The sequence below is a fragment of the Synchiropus splendidus genome, chromosome 1 (assembly GCF_027744825.2).
Source record: "Synchiropus splendidus isolate RoL2022-P1 chromosome 1, RoL_Sspl_1.0, whole genome shotgun sequence".
Classification (NCBI taxonomy): domain Eukaryota; kingdom Metazoa; phylum Chordata; class Actinopteri; order Syngnathiformes; family Callionymidae; genus Synchiropus; species Synchiropus splendidus.
In genome coordinates this window covers 14,283,933-14,297,834 of record NC_071334.1, presented here as the reverse complement: position 1 = coordinate 14,297,834, position 13,902 = coordinate 14,283,933, and the positions used below count along the sequence as shown (strand labels likewise).

Sequence of the window (13,902 nt, the reverse complement as noted above, 5' to 3'; positions counted from 1 at the left end):
AAAGAGTGGGCTGGGGAAGTGTTTTGTTGAACCATAAGACACACATGTTTCCTGTATTACTGTGATTTAATAAAACATCAAAAAATACTTTCACCAGGAAAGTAACAGTTCTTATCTGGGCAGCAGAGTTATTTACAGCACAAAGAGTGAAAGAAGCACAAAGGATTTGCATTCTTCACACTCTCCGACATTTGCTCCCCTTCATCCATTAACAGCCGGGTGGGGAGGGAGCGGGCGATGACTGGGGGTGAGGTGTGGCTGCGGAGGAGGAGGCGGCGGGAGACGTTCCTCATTATTGGGGCGGCTCCTCTGTGAAAGGCGCTGGGATTGCTTTCATTACCGACCCAAATGATATAGTGTAGTGTGATTACCCGCGTGACGGAGGAAGAGAAGCCTCTTTGAGGAGTTGAGGAGGGGGGTATGAGAGGAGGAAGGGGCGGGAGGAGGGAGGCGGCGTCTGACTGTACTTCTGCAAAAAAAAAAACCCTCTAAACAAGTGTGTTTGAGAGAGACGGGCTCCCTGGGGAGGGATTTGAATAATGATGGCAGGAAGTGAGCGACGTGTAAAAACAAGAAAGGAAAACATCCCAACCAAAATGTTTCTCAGATTTGGGTTAACATAGTTTTTCGAAGAAGATGCCAAGGCTTTCACATGTGCTTTATTGTCACTGTGCAGCTGTCCATGTAAAACATGCCGGTTGTTAACGGTCCCAGGGTCATGTGAGGAAGCCACTGGACGTAAACACCCACATATTTTTTTCGCCATTTAGATTATAAATAAAAGTGTTAAGAACTGACTCACAACCTCAGACGAGTCCAGCAGGTGGTTCTGTTCTCACACTCGGAACTGTATTGTGTCACTTTGATGTGAATATTTAAGTGAAAGTAAATCCTGTTTCTAAACTCACAACGGGATGAATAATGTATCATATTTGGTTCTCTGCCGAGTTGATCTGAAACACCACAGGAATTTTGTTTCTTGCTCTGGAGGTCACCACAGTGGATTAACCTTCTCCCTCCATTCCTGCTCTCCTCATCCACTTCACAGTTACTTTGCTCCTCTTGCCTGACAGCCGTGTGTCTATCCTTCTAATGAGAACCAAAATGAATGTCATGACGCTGCATCTCCAAACCAGCATGAACCTTGTCTTGAACAATATTTCGAAAATGACCTCCTGATCATGTTAGCAAAATATCCCCCAAACAAAAGAATGGATTTCATTGGAGTTTTCTGGACAAATAATGGGATCAAAAATATGACTCTGTCGAGAGATAGGAGCTCAATAGAATTTGTCTATTAATGAGATCAATGAGATTTCAAATGCCAAACAAGTTAGCGGTGGGACTTTATCGGTTCATTTTGATTCATCTATGATAGAAAACTCTTTCAATTTTTTTTACTCTGCGAGTCTCTGGCTGATCGCTCTAAATGACGCCTACTACTTACCAGCGCCATATCAAGTAGCATGTACGAATCAAAGGAGAGTTTTCTATTTATGGCAAACCTTTGTTTTCAAACCCGAATCAAACAAGAACTTGAGTCCAATGTACGCCAATAACTCCTTGCTGGATTCAGATGCTAGTGCGTTTTTATTGACCGGGGTTTCAACTGTTCTAATTCACACCCTTTACTGCTTCTTAACCATATATGACAGTGTCATTTCACGTGAAAATAAAAATTACAAAAAAAATCCCATTTAGTCTCCTTCATCATGGATGGTTTGGTTATGACATCTTCACAATATGGTGCACCTGAAATTGTGACAGAAATGTTGTGACTGTGAAAATAAAATAAATCATATTTGCATCAATTATTATTTTTTTAAATATCATGTCAAAACGTGTATAAGTCCCAGCACTATGTATTATAATAGTTTGAATTAATGTAGGGTCATAATATTGGGAAAATATTGGTGGAAATCTGTCTCCAAGGTCTATTCCAGTACGATTGAGCAGCAAATATTGACGCCGTTGAACTTTATCAAGTTGAATATTTAACACCGTCTAAGGTCAGCAGTGTTTTTACTTCCACCTGTTAAGGGCAATTGTTTATGTGTCCCTAGAAAAGTTGGCTGGTGTCACGTACACCGAATACTTTAAAATGAAGCAGCGTCCTCCGCTGACAGTCATGTAATATATATGGTGAAAGGGCAGAATGTTTTCATGCTCAGAGGCAGCCAGGAATCAGCCAGCTGCACAGGCACGCTCAACGCCACAAGTGAGAAAAGGAACAGGCATGTTAGACTAAAAAGCTGTCATGGTGCCTCTATCTGATCCCCCGTCCTAGACACGCTAATCCCCGCTGGAGTGGCAGGCGTGGAGCAGATAGATTTGAGGTCAGCGTGAGCAGGTGCGTGCACATGTGTGTGAGACTGCAATCAGAGATGGATGGCGGAGATTGCAGCTGCTGTTTTTCCGGGATCCAGGGGTACGGGAGGGGGTCAGCGTGAAGAAGAGATGAGGTGGTCGTGTTTCCATCACAGAGTTGCTCCAGGAATGTAGTGAGCTGTGAATTATTCAGCAGCCAATTATGAGTGTGTGCTATGAGGGGTCTGACTTGTTGATGATGGATGTTAGTTCTTCTGCAGTTAAAAAGATGGGTCGTCCTGGAACGGCTGGTTGGTTGCGAGTCATAAAATCCAAGCAGAAAATTATTAATGTTTTCCAACTTATCACACCAACTGTTGCTGTCCAAAATGGGACTTCAGTGGAAGTGCCTTTACCAGTTGAAATGCTTCATACTCTTACGCTGGATTCATCGCACCTGAAAGGATTGCGAGCTAAAATTGACACTTGTAGAGACATATCCGTAATATTATATCAACTTTGTGACTGGTGTTTTTGTGTCTGAATCTTTTCAATGGCTAAAGTAGATAAAAAAAATATGAGCCAACGCTTCTCTGTAGACACACACCAACCTCAGCTGAACACGTTCCCACCCTTCATCTTCTATTGATGCCAGGTTGTTTGAAAAGAAACTGAGTGCCAATGATTCACGGCCACTGAAAGCTTTGGTCCTTCACCACAGCAAATGCTATAAAGTTTATTTTTTCATTGATTTCTTCAAGGAGAAGAGCAACAGCAGTCTGACACTTAAAAGGGCTTTTCATGTCCTCTTGTTTCCATCTACGAGGTAAAGCAATCCATCTTTAAATACTCCACTTTCTGCTCGACTGAAGAGTTTCTACACACTTTACTCATAATCATATCTCAGACAAAAAAGCACCAGAATTTTTTTTTTTTTTAAGAAAAACAATCTTTATCTCCCTCCCTTTATACCCCTTTACACATAAAAAAGCATGGTCACATCTCACACAAAGTTACTCTGCTGATAAAAAGCATTGCTACCACTCACTCAGCTCCCACAATGCACTGCAATAGTCAAAGACCTTGAAACCGTCCAGGTGGTAAACAGTGTGGTAGAGTGGTCGGCTGTCATTACAGGTGTTTCCAGAGGGAAAAATAAATAAACCATGGAAGATTTGTGTGCAGATCATGTTAAGCAATGACCACAGCTGTTTAGACCGGACAGTGCATGTATGATCCCAATGAGGTGAATATTAACACCCTCTAATGTGCTGTCAATTCGCTGGTTTTACACTTGCACTTGTTCATCTGCAATCATTACATTTTCAATGAGCCAACTCATCTGACTGAGCCGGAGCAATCCGTCACATTTCAGGGGTCAATATTTTTACAGTGGTTTCTGTCCAATCGGAGGAGTTTACAGTCAATGGCACGTGTCAGTTATGAACTTTGCTCCCACTAGGGGGTTGCTCTCACCCTGACATGTTGCTGTGAAGAGATCAAACCAGGAGCATTACTGTCTTGACAATGGAGGGAATTAGATCACATCATAGATAACACTGAACCTACTGCTGGAATGAAAGTGGAAGCGCTGACATAACTGTGGTCTACTGCATTAGAATTTACTGGCAATGTGGGAAACACTGTTTACGATTCAGCTATTTCAATAAAGTAGCCTTTTAATCATGTGATGCACAGCCTTTGATGATGTCTGAACCTAAAATACTGGAACTGCAACCTTTTCGTGGTGGGGGAGTTTGTGTACCTTGAATGATCCTCGGAGCTATGTTGTCGGGGGCGTTATGCCCCTGGTAGGGTCTCCCATGGCAGGTCCGAGGTGACGGGTCAGACTAAGAGCAGTTCAGAAGCCCTGATGAAAATGATAGCAACAATGACCGTGATGTCGCATGGCGCAGCCGGGGCCCAACCTGGAGCCAGGTTGGGGCTCGAATGCGAGCGCCTGGTGGTCGAGCCTCTGCCCATGGGGCCCGGCCGGGCCTAGCCCGAATGAACGACATGGGCCGTCCCTCCTGCGGACCCACCACCCGCAGAGGGAGTCATAGGGGTCGGGTGCAAAGAGGACTAGGTGGCAGTCGAGGGCGGGGGACCCGACGACCTGGTTCGTGTGGACATTCTCTGGCTTTTGGAACATGGAATGTCACTTCGCTGGGGGGGAAAGAGCCTGAGCTCGTGCGGGAGGTTGAGAGGTACCGGCTAGATATAGTCGGGCTCTCCTCCACGCATAGCCTGGGATCTGGAACCCAACTCCTCGAGAGAGGCTGGACTCTCTACTTTTCTGGAGTTGTCCGTGGGGAGAGGCGGCGGGCTGGCGTAGGCTTGCTCATAGCTCCGCAGCTCTGCAGCTTTGTGTTGGGGTTTACCCCGGTGAACGAGAGGGTCGCGTGCCTACGCCTACGGGTTGGGGACAGGTGTCTCACGGCAGTCACGGCTTACGGGCTGAACAGCAGTGCAGACTACCCGGCCTTCTTGGAGTCACTGGGAGGGGTACTTGACAGTGCTCCAACCGGGGACTCCATTGTTCTACCGGGAGACTTCAACGCCCACGTAGGCAATGACAGCAAGACTTGGAGGGGTGTGATTCGGAAGAACGGCCTACCTGATCTGAACCTCAACTGTATTTCTGTGCCACCCACAGTTTGTCCATAACGAACACCATGTTTGAGCACAAGGGTGTCCATAAGTGCACATGGCACCAGGACACCCTGGGCCGGAGGTCTATCGTTGACTTTGTGATCGTGTCATCTGATCTTCGGTGAGTGTGATCCGCTGGCAGGGGAGGAAGCCGGTCAGACCGGGCAGGACCAAACATATTGTGAGGGTCTGCTGGGAACGCCTGGCGGAACCCGCTGGCAGTGGCGTCTTTAACTCCCACCTCCGGGAGAGTTTCTCCCAGATCCCAAGGGAGGTTGGTGACATGGAGTCTGAGTGGTCTATGTTCTGTCGTCGCCTCAGAAGGGCTGACCTCGACTGGTGATGTTGTCGGGCGGTGGAAAAAATACTTTGAGGGTCTCCTCTTCCATTGAGGAATATATATATATATATATATATATATATATATATATATATATATACATATATATACATATATATACATATATATATTACAATATTTTACTTATACAAATATTTTCAAGACATTAAAAGAGCTTTAGTTTAAATAAGGTGATATATAAACTTTGAACATAGCCACCATCGTGATTTATTGTGCCATTGTCAATTTTTTTATTTATTTATTTTTTTGTGATTATGACCACATCTAACACTAGATCTAGTTTTAGTGACTAGGTCACCAATCATTAGTCCTTTAGATAAATGCTGAAGAAGACCCCCACTTTCAATTACAGGTTATCGAACCTGTGTGCACATTTGTGTCAGAGCAGAGAAAGAGTCTCCTCCTGAGGGACTCCACTCTGATCGAGACGTCTATTGACTGTGGACTGGTCAGATGTGTGCTGGGAAACTCGCCAAACAAATCCTGAGGGTTTTTTTGAGCGCTTCCCCACAGCTGACGCGGCGAGGCTTGATTCTTTGTTCATGTGTGACAGCACCATGTTGAATGGGGAGGTGATGGTGAATCATTATCACACCAGATGCATGTGTGTCTGCATGGACCCCAGCAGGAGCCTCATAATTGGACCTCTCCACCTCCAAATACCCTCCAAAATACAGCATCAAGCTTTTCTTTATATTCAACTGGACCACACGGAGTCTTTGTCGACCCCAAAGATACACTCAAACTAATGCAGACTTCTTACCCGCACGTCCGTGCACAGCCGGGCTGACGATGACAGGGGGCGGTGTGATCCTCTTGTGCGCTTCATGTTCACATTAGTCATATGCAAATATGCATTGTGCTTTGAGAATGACACAAATCCGCCGTGTCTAAAGCCTCAAAGAAGATTGGCGATGGCTATTTAGTGAACACTGTGTATCAAAGGGGTTTGACCCACTTAGCTTTTATTTCAGGTGTTAAGAGAAGGCGACTCTTTCACGTAAGAAGTGAAATAGACACTGGGTTCTGTTTCTTTCTGTGCAATTTTGACATTGTGAATTCAGTATTAAACATCCACTCAACAACATTACAGTCGCACGACACGAACATGACTGGTTATTCTCTGTCTGTAAAACAGACATATAATTTTATATTATTATTGTTGTTTGTTTCCTACTCTTTTTGTTTTCATCAGTGATCTTTTTTAAGGAAATTTCAGTGGTACCTCAGTTTTCGCACGTCCCGGACTACGAAAATCCAGAACGTGCGCGGACCGATTAGCTGACCCACGACGCGCTTCGTTATTGTGTATAACGCAGCCTCTGTATGCAGATGTGTCGCGTTAGCTACATTTACTGACTGTTTTTTCTTCATATTGAGGTGCAAAACCTTGCCTGTCTCCGCACTGGACCGTGGTAGCGTGTCACAGGGGAGGTGCTCGCTCTCCACACCTCCGAGGCTGGAGCTCACTCCAGGGTTTGATGTCCTGTTGTCGAATGGAGCTGGGTCAGGGATGAGGCGAGTCTGGGACAGAGCGTTACTTGGTTTATGACTTTGTCACAGCCAAACTGCACAGAAGCGCACATTCAGAGCTGGACATGCACCGGGCACCTCTTCACTTCTGGAGAGACGTCACTCACTCGGCAACCCCTCCCACATGCAGCAGACACTCTACATTCACTCCTACAAAAGTCTATTTTAAGGCTCGGAACGCATTAGTTCTTTTTCCATTCATTCTAATGGGAAAAATCCATTCAGATTTCGAACAAATTGCTTCTCGAACCGCCGTCTGGAACGGATTGTGGTCGAGAACTTAGGTACCACTGTACTTAATTTCAGGAGATGGACCCTAATTTACTTTAAGTCAACAATTCAGTGACATAGTGTGGTGACAACAGAGTTTCTAGTCCTTAGAATGATGGTTCAATAAAATTTGATGTCTCCCATGGCCTTACATGACCATCCCACCTCTCACTCCAATTGTGGCGAAGAGTGCCACGAGAGCAAAAGGTCATGCAAAAGGGAGCAAAAGGTCAAGCAACTATGCTATGAGTTTGTGTTCTCCTTCTTGGAGGCTAAATTACACATACCTACCTCTGTGTGGTGTGTTGTACCGCGGCGCCTTTCCTGACTCCGCCTCATGACACCAAGGGCTCATTGCCTAAACGCTCAGCCATATATCCATTTCTGACGTCAACTTCTCTTCCTTTCTCATGAGATGTTCTGGATAACTGCAGGCATCGATGACGTTCATGTAGCAGCATCCTCTTTTTATCGATTGCCACTAGATGACACCCAACTTTGTCAATGTCATCATCGTTTCCGAGTGCGCCACCTAGTGGTAAAAATGAGGACACTGCTTCATCAACCCATCGCTACTGCCTGTGACCATATGCAAGTAAGACAAAGAAAAAAACTAACTAAGACGTGTCTCATGTCTCGCCACGTTATTGGGGAACCAAGTGGAGGACAATGAAGAATCCGACCTCATGGGGGCAGTGGTGAGCCGATGGAGCTTAAAAAATCTTTATTAAATAACGCCGTTTCACAATATTGTGTATGGAATTGAGGGGGTGATTCTTTTAATTCATTGAACAATTAACTGAGGAATCTGGCGACTGAAGTATAAAATTACCTATCTATGTTTTGCGTTACTTTCTTAAAAACAAAACAAAACAAAACAAAACAGCGACTGTACTAACAAAGAAACAACGAAGAACAGGATGGATGGGCGCGCGCTCTGGGCCACAGAGCAGTGGCTGCCAGTGAGTCACTGATTCAATATCAGCACATGACACACATGAGATGCTTATAAAATGGAGCAGTTGCTTTATTATATTTGCTACATAATGGAATCAGGCACCACAACTCCCTCGGCACAAACGTCATCGCCAGTCTAACACTGATAAATTATTCACATCTCCTCTTCACTAGTGGTTAGTCTGCGTGTGAGTGGTTCAGACGTGTGCAGAAAAAAACAGAAATTATTAGATACTAATAATAATGCACTTCTAGATTGGAGACCCCGTCAACAGCAGCGACACCAGATGAATTCTGTCATTGCTTTTCCTCTGACGCCCCCATCAGGACCAACGCCGCATGACAACTTCAGTCTCGGTAAATAAACACATTCAGTTAATAATAGTTTTTCAATTAATATTGTACTTTCAATTCGATGTGTGCTTAAGACCAAAATACTGTTTGGATAAACTACACGTTTTGTTGCTTACTCTACAAAAGTGGTTTCAAAAGTTCACAATATGAATAAAGTAGTCCATGTTGCTGATAAATCTTTTGCATGCGCTGAAAATTACAGCCACAGGAGGCCGCTAGTCTGCTGAGAATTCTGAACACGGATCATCTTCTTGCTGTAGTTCCCCATAAAAAAGAATGTGGGTGTCGAACACAAACATGAACATAATAAGGTGCCAGCCTTTGAAACCACACACCAGTCACTGTGCCATTTTTAAGATAACTACGTGACACACGACTTGTCATGTTTTGAGCCTCACCAACAAGTGACCTTCACAACTCCAATATGGCGATATTTACTCTTGTAACTGTGGCAGAATGGGAACAGTTTTCAGCAGGTGGCAACAATGCTGTGAGTGATTTTCCGTCTAAACCAGTGCATCAAAACACACAAACAAATGAATACAATCCCAGTACCGTTGGGGTTTTTATGCACACAAAGCACAAAATATATTCAAGAGGAAAAAAAACGTTTTCATAGAAAATAAATGCATTACCAAGTAGCATCAATAAAACTGCTGTTGGAGGCGATAGACAGAATAACCTTGGTTTAAGCTTGAGCCAAATCACAATCCTTGTACATTTCAATGGTTTGCGGAGATGTTAATAAAATATGATAAATAAAGTGGCTTTAAATGAACTGTATAGAAGTTGGTACGCTCCACATGACCATCCCAATTTGTTGTGCTACAGGGAGAGAGTGAAGAGACAGAGTGTGAATGCTGCAAGTCTCTGCTATAATTGTGCCACACCAAAGGTTTGAATGTGTTTTCTGGATCACTGACTATCTCAATGACTTGTCATCTAGTTAGCATCTGACCAACACACCGCACCAACTTTAGTCTTGTGAATAGTAGCTAAAATGTGGTTTGTGGTTTGAAAGTTGAGATGTTGCCTCTTACTTTAGTCTGATGTGTCTGTTGTAAAATACTTCCAATGTTTTGGGTGGAAAGTGTGGAATCGACAGGGATGATGTCATGACTAGTTGACGTGTGAAGCAACTTATTTAATGGTTGGCTCTGGATGACTGACGAGTTGTTGCAGTCCTACATTTTGTATGTTTCATTTCAGTGTAACTTATTCAGCTCAGGGGTGGAAATGCGAGGTGTTTCAGAACTTGCTGAGTGATGGCAGCGCCCCAGCTTTGACCAGCACTGCTGACAGCAGGTCTGCAGGTCCGGACGGATGCTGCACCGCTGGGCCAGACGGGTCTCCATGTTTGTTCTCAGTGTTGATGGATGATGAAACGTTCCCTCTGTTGAGCATCGCCTTCCCTCCCCCACTGCCAGCTCCTCCCCCCAGACTAGTCTTACTGTTCTCAGCTGTGGGGATGGCAGTGCCGATGTGAGGGTTCCCTGGCACAGGAGTCCCGACAGCATCCATGCTGCTCTGGCAGCAGCACAGCAGGCGGAAGAAGGCGGCCCTCATCTCCCTGCTGGTCAGAGTGTATATCAGAGGGTTGAGGGCGGAGTTGAGCACGGCTAGTGCGATGAACCAGTCCACCTGGTACAGAACAGGGCACACGTTGGGGCTGCAGCCCACATCCAGAAGAAGGAGAAGGAAGAGCGGCGACCAGCATATGACGAAGACCCCGAGGACGATCACCACAGTCCGCAGCAGAGCGAGCGAGCGCTCCGAGGGCCTGCTGCTGACCCTACGTCCGCTAGAGGTCACCAGGCGGTAGATCCGGATGTAGAGGATGATGATGGCCACCAGCAGAGCACTGAAGACGCTGATGCAGAAAGCCACATAGCTCTTAGCGTAGAGGGGCAGTACGGTGGAGCAGGAGGTCATGTTGTCCAGGCAGTTCCATCCAAGGCTGGGAAGGGCACTCAGCAGAACTGACACCAACCAGCAGGCTGCCAGCAGTCCCAGAAGCCTCCCTCGACCCGCCGTCTCACAAGGTCGCAGGCGAACCATGGTCATGTGCCTCTCTATTCCAATGGCCAGGAGACTGAAGGTGGAGGCGCTGAGGGCCACGAACATGCTGCCCTCTCTGGCCAGCCACTGCACTGGTGTCAGGAAGAAGGTGCTGTTTCCGGAGGTGAAAATGTTCACCACATAGGCCACGCCGGCCAGCAGGTCGGACAGCGCCAAGTTTCCAATGAGGAAGTACATGCGGCTGTGGAAGCGTTTGTTCCTCCAGAGGGCCAGAAGGACGGTGAGGTTCTCCAGCACGATGAAGACACAGATGCAGAGCAGCACGGCCGTCTTGCAGGCCCCGCTGCTGCGAGGCCGCTCCCATTTGCCTGAATAGTTGTAGTGGTTGACGATGACAAGGTTCATCCCTTCCTCCACAGCGTTCCTCATCCTGCCTGCTCTTCCTCACTCACACAGCAGGCGGCGCCACAGCACTGGACACTGGCTCACTTCAGCCTCGTCGCATCTGCAAATAGCAGGTCGTTTTGTCAACCGAAATTCAGTTCAAGTCAGTTATACGAACTTTACTCGTGATAAGAGTATGGAGCATACGTTTCAGAAGAAAAAACAGTGCGCCAACCGAAAGTTTTTCACGACATCGATATTCACGTGTCAACCGTTGTCATTCTTTTACGTTAATAATAACAAGTGTGTCTTAAACGTACACGAATACAAGTGACAAACAACAACTTATTAAAGTTTCCCTATGAAGATATTGTTTCTATTATCATTCATCATGTTGGCAATGAATGTTTTAAATAGTTTGTGTAGAAATACTTTATGTTTAAAGCATAGATGGATACCGGTCAATCAATCCAGAACTAACAACCGGCATCGTCAATGCACTTCTTATAGGCTTAGTTTTTCGCTTGAAAATCAACAAATAAACTTGGTACAACCGTCAAGTAAATATGAAATAACCTGGTGTCCCAGAGCGCATCTTACCTTAGGTCTGACATGACGGTGGCGGAGCTCTGGAATCATTTCCTTCAGCCCAAATTGAATTTGGTTGGAAAATAAACACGACCCAAAGTCAACAATCCATAGTGAGGTGGAAAACGTTGTGAAGTCCTCTCCTCTCTGACAGAGCACATCCTGCTCTCCCTCTTCTTTTTCCCTCGATTTGGGGCGGATCTTCCGCACCGCTGCTTCTGCTCTGACCAGCTGAATTAGACCAGTATCTTTTTAAACCCACGTCAATGACCAACTTCCCTCAGAAACATCCTAGTGTGTATTGTAACACTCATTCAGACACAAAGAAAAAAAAAACATTATGACTGAGCTTTGCAACAAATGCGAACAGTGAACTCAAGCAGCTGACTTCATTTCCCTTTTAACTATAACTCATTTCTATACATCAGAAAAGGGAAGCGTGGCCTTTGTACCTGTATTTAAGTCCTCTCTGAAAACAGTCGATTTCACCTCACTGATGTGTCGTTGCTGGGGCAGCAGTCTAGGAACAGAGGCCAAGAATCACCCCATCCAAGAAATGTTCCTCTCTATTGAAATGCTGAGGACTCTTTCTCCAGATCTTGTTCTCAAAACCTTTGGCATTTATTGCTATTTTGAAGGAAGTGTGTTCCTTTGGAGCTGGTGCCATTTCAGGAGCGGTGGTTGGTTTTGAGGGCAACAATTGATGCCACCCATTTAGCCAGAACCAGACAAGACAATCCAATAGACTCAATAGACAAACATAAGCGAAAAGCTTTGGGAAGAAAACCTGTCCCCATCTATAGCCGGAGTCTAAATCCTAGTCACTGGCTGTGGCTGTGCACAACAACCGGTGAGTTGGATAGCTGATACGTTTCAGACTGTAAAGACAAAGAGATGAGAGGCAGCTTGACATCATTGCAAATGACACTTCATCTGGTTATTTAATGACTCATTGTTTTTCAAGCTCATGATAAAGAAGTCTGGCCTCTGTTGCGCTCCGTGTGTGAGATAGGTCAGGCAGCTCCCAGGAGAGCAAACTGGAATGGCTGGGAAGGAAACAGTCACACTTTCTTACCCCTCTGCTTCTGCATTATTGCTGCTAAACCCGTGGATTGTTCATCCCTGAATCATTTTCACCGTACTTTCCCACATGAAGATGCTCAGTGATTTTAGGTGCTGTCCTACACCCAGGGGAGGGGAAGAGTTCACATCCAGCCTGGAAAATGTAAGACAGATTAAAGGTCAGCTTAAGGACCATTAAAAGATATTTTGAGGTACTTTATGGAGGAAATCTGGGAAGATGCGCTTCTGTGTCTTCTCTTTGAGATTGTGGCTGCACTTCAGTAGACGGGGGCTTTTAGTGTGATGTTCATGCTGGAGACAAATCAGAAGTATTGCTTCACTGTAACTAATGGAAAATGGTAGAGATTACATTTTATTCCTTATTTAATGATCAAGCATTACAGTGTGTTGTGAAAACTAATTCTTATCTTATTTATATATATATATATATATATATATATATATATATATATATATATATTGGTAAGGCTGTGGCAGATCCTCACTGAGTGTGAAAAGAAAACCTGAGCGCATACACAGAGACAAGGTGGAGTGCTCGTTCGTTGTTCATTGTTCATGCGTGTCAGAAAGTGATGTTTACTGAGCACAAACAAGGTTTTTGCTTGCTGGTGGAAATTTCACGTGTATGGAAATATAGCACCATAGTACCCTTTGTTTAGTGACAGCAACTATAGAGGAGGATAATAGCGTAGCCAAATGCAACGTCCTCTGGTGTAGAATCAATGACATTGAATGGACGGATCGGTACCAATGACAAGTCAGTCACGTTACGGGGTGCAATGTCAGCATTGGCACCTGCGAGATTGACCTTTCACCCACGCGGATCCTGTGTTTTCAGTCATCATATCCAACACCAGACAGCTGATCAGCAACATATAGAAAACAATAACGTCACAGCCCAGTCCATCTCAGCTCTCCCCTGTAAAGTTGTTACTTCGCATCAATTACGCTGGACTACAGCATGGTGCTCGTTCTTCTAGGTATTCATGTTTGTAGTAAACACAGACAGACATAGTTAAAATGCCATGACAATGTTACAAACTAGTTCGATAGGGATTGTGCCGCTGTTTCTTTTTTCCAAATTGTGACTTGACTTGGACTCATGACCAAAGACCTGAGACTTGACTTTGACTTATGAGCAGATACTTGACTTGAACTCATGACCACAGACTTGAGAATTGACTTTGACTTATGACCAAAGACTTGACTTGAACTCATGACCAAAGACCTGAGACTTGACTTGGACTCATGACCAAAGACTTGAGACTTGACTTGGACTGATGTCCAAAGACTTGAGACTTGACTTGGCCTCATGACCAAAGACTTGAGACATGACTTGCAAAAAAAATGTCTTGTGCGCTGTATTAGTAGCATGACAAACCAATGTGATGTTG

General features: G+C 45.0%; 1 protein-coding gene across 1 annotated transcript; it reads right to left on the bottom strand.

Moving 5' to 3' along the window:
* Positions 1–7,927: 7,927 nt before the first annotated feature.
* On the bottom strand, positions 7,928–11,567 carry s1pr3a (sphingosine-1-phosphate receptor 3a). Its single transcript, XM_053877226.1, has 2 exons — positions 11,438–11,567; positions 7,928–10,958 (listed from the first exon to the last, which is right to left on the bottom strand). The coding sequence occupies exon 2, from the start codon at positions 10,880–10,882 to the stop codon at positions 9,683–9,685; it is 1,200 nt and encodes a 399-aa protein (XP_053733201.1). The 5' UTR covers positions 10,883–10,958; positions 11,438–11,567; the 3' UTR covers positions 7,928–9,682.
* Positions 11,568–13,902: the final 2,335 nt, after the last annotated feature.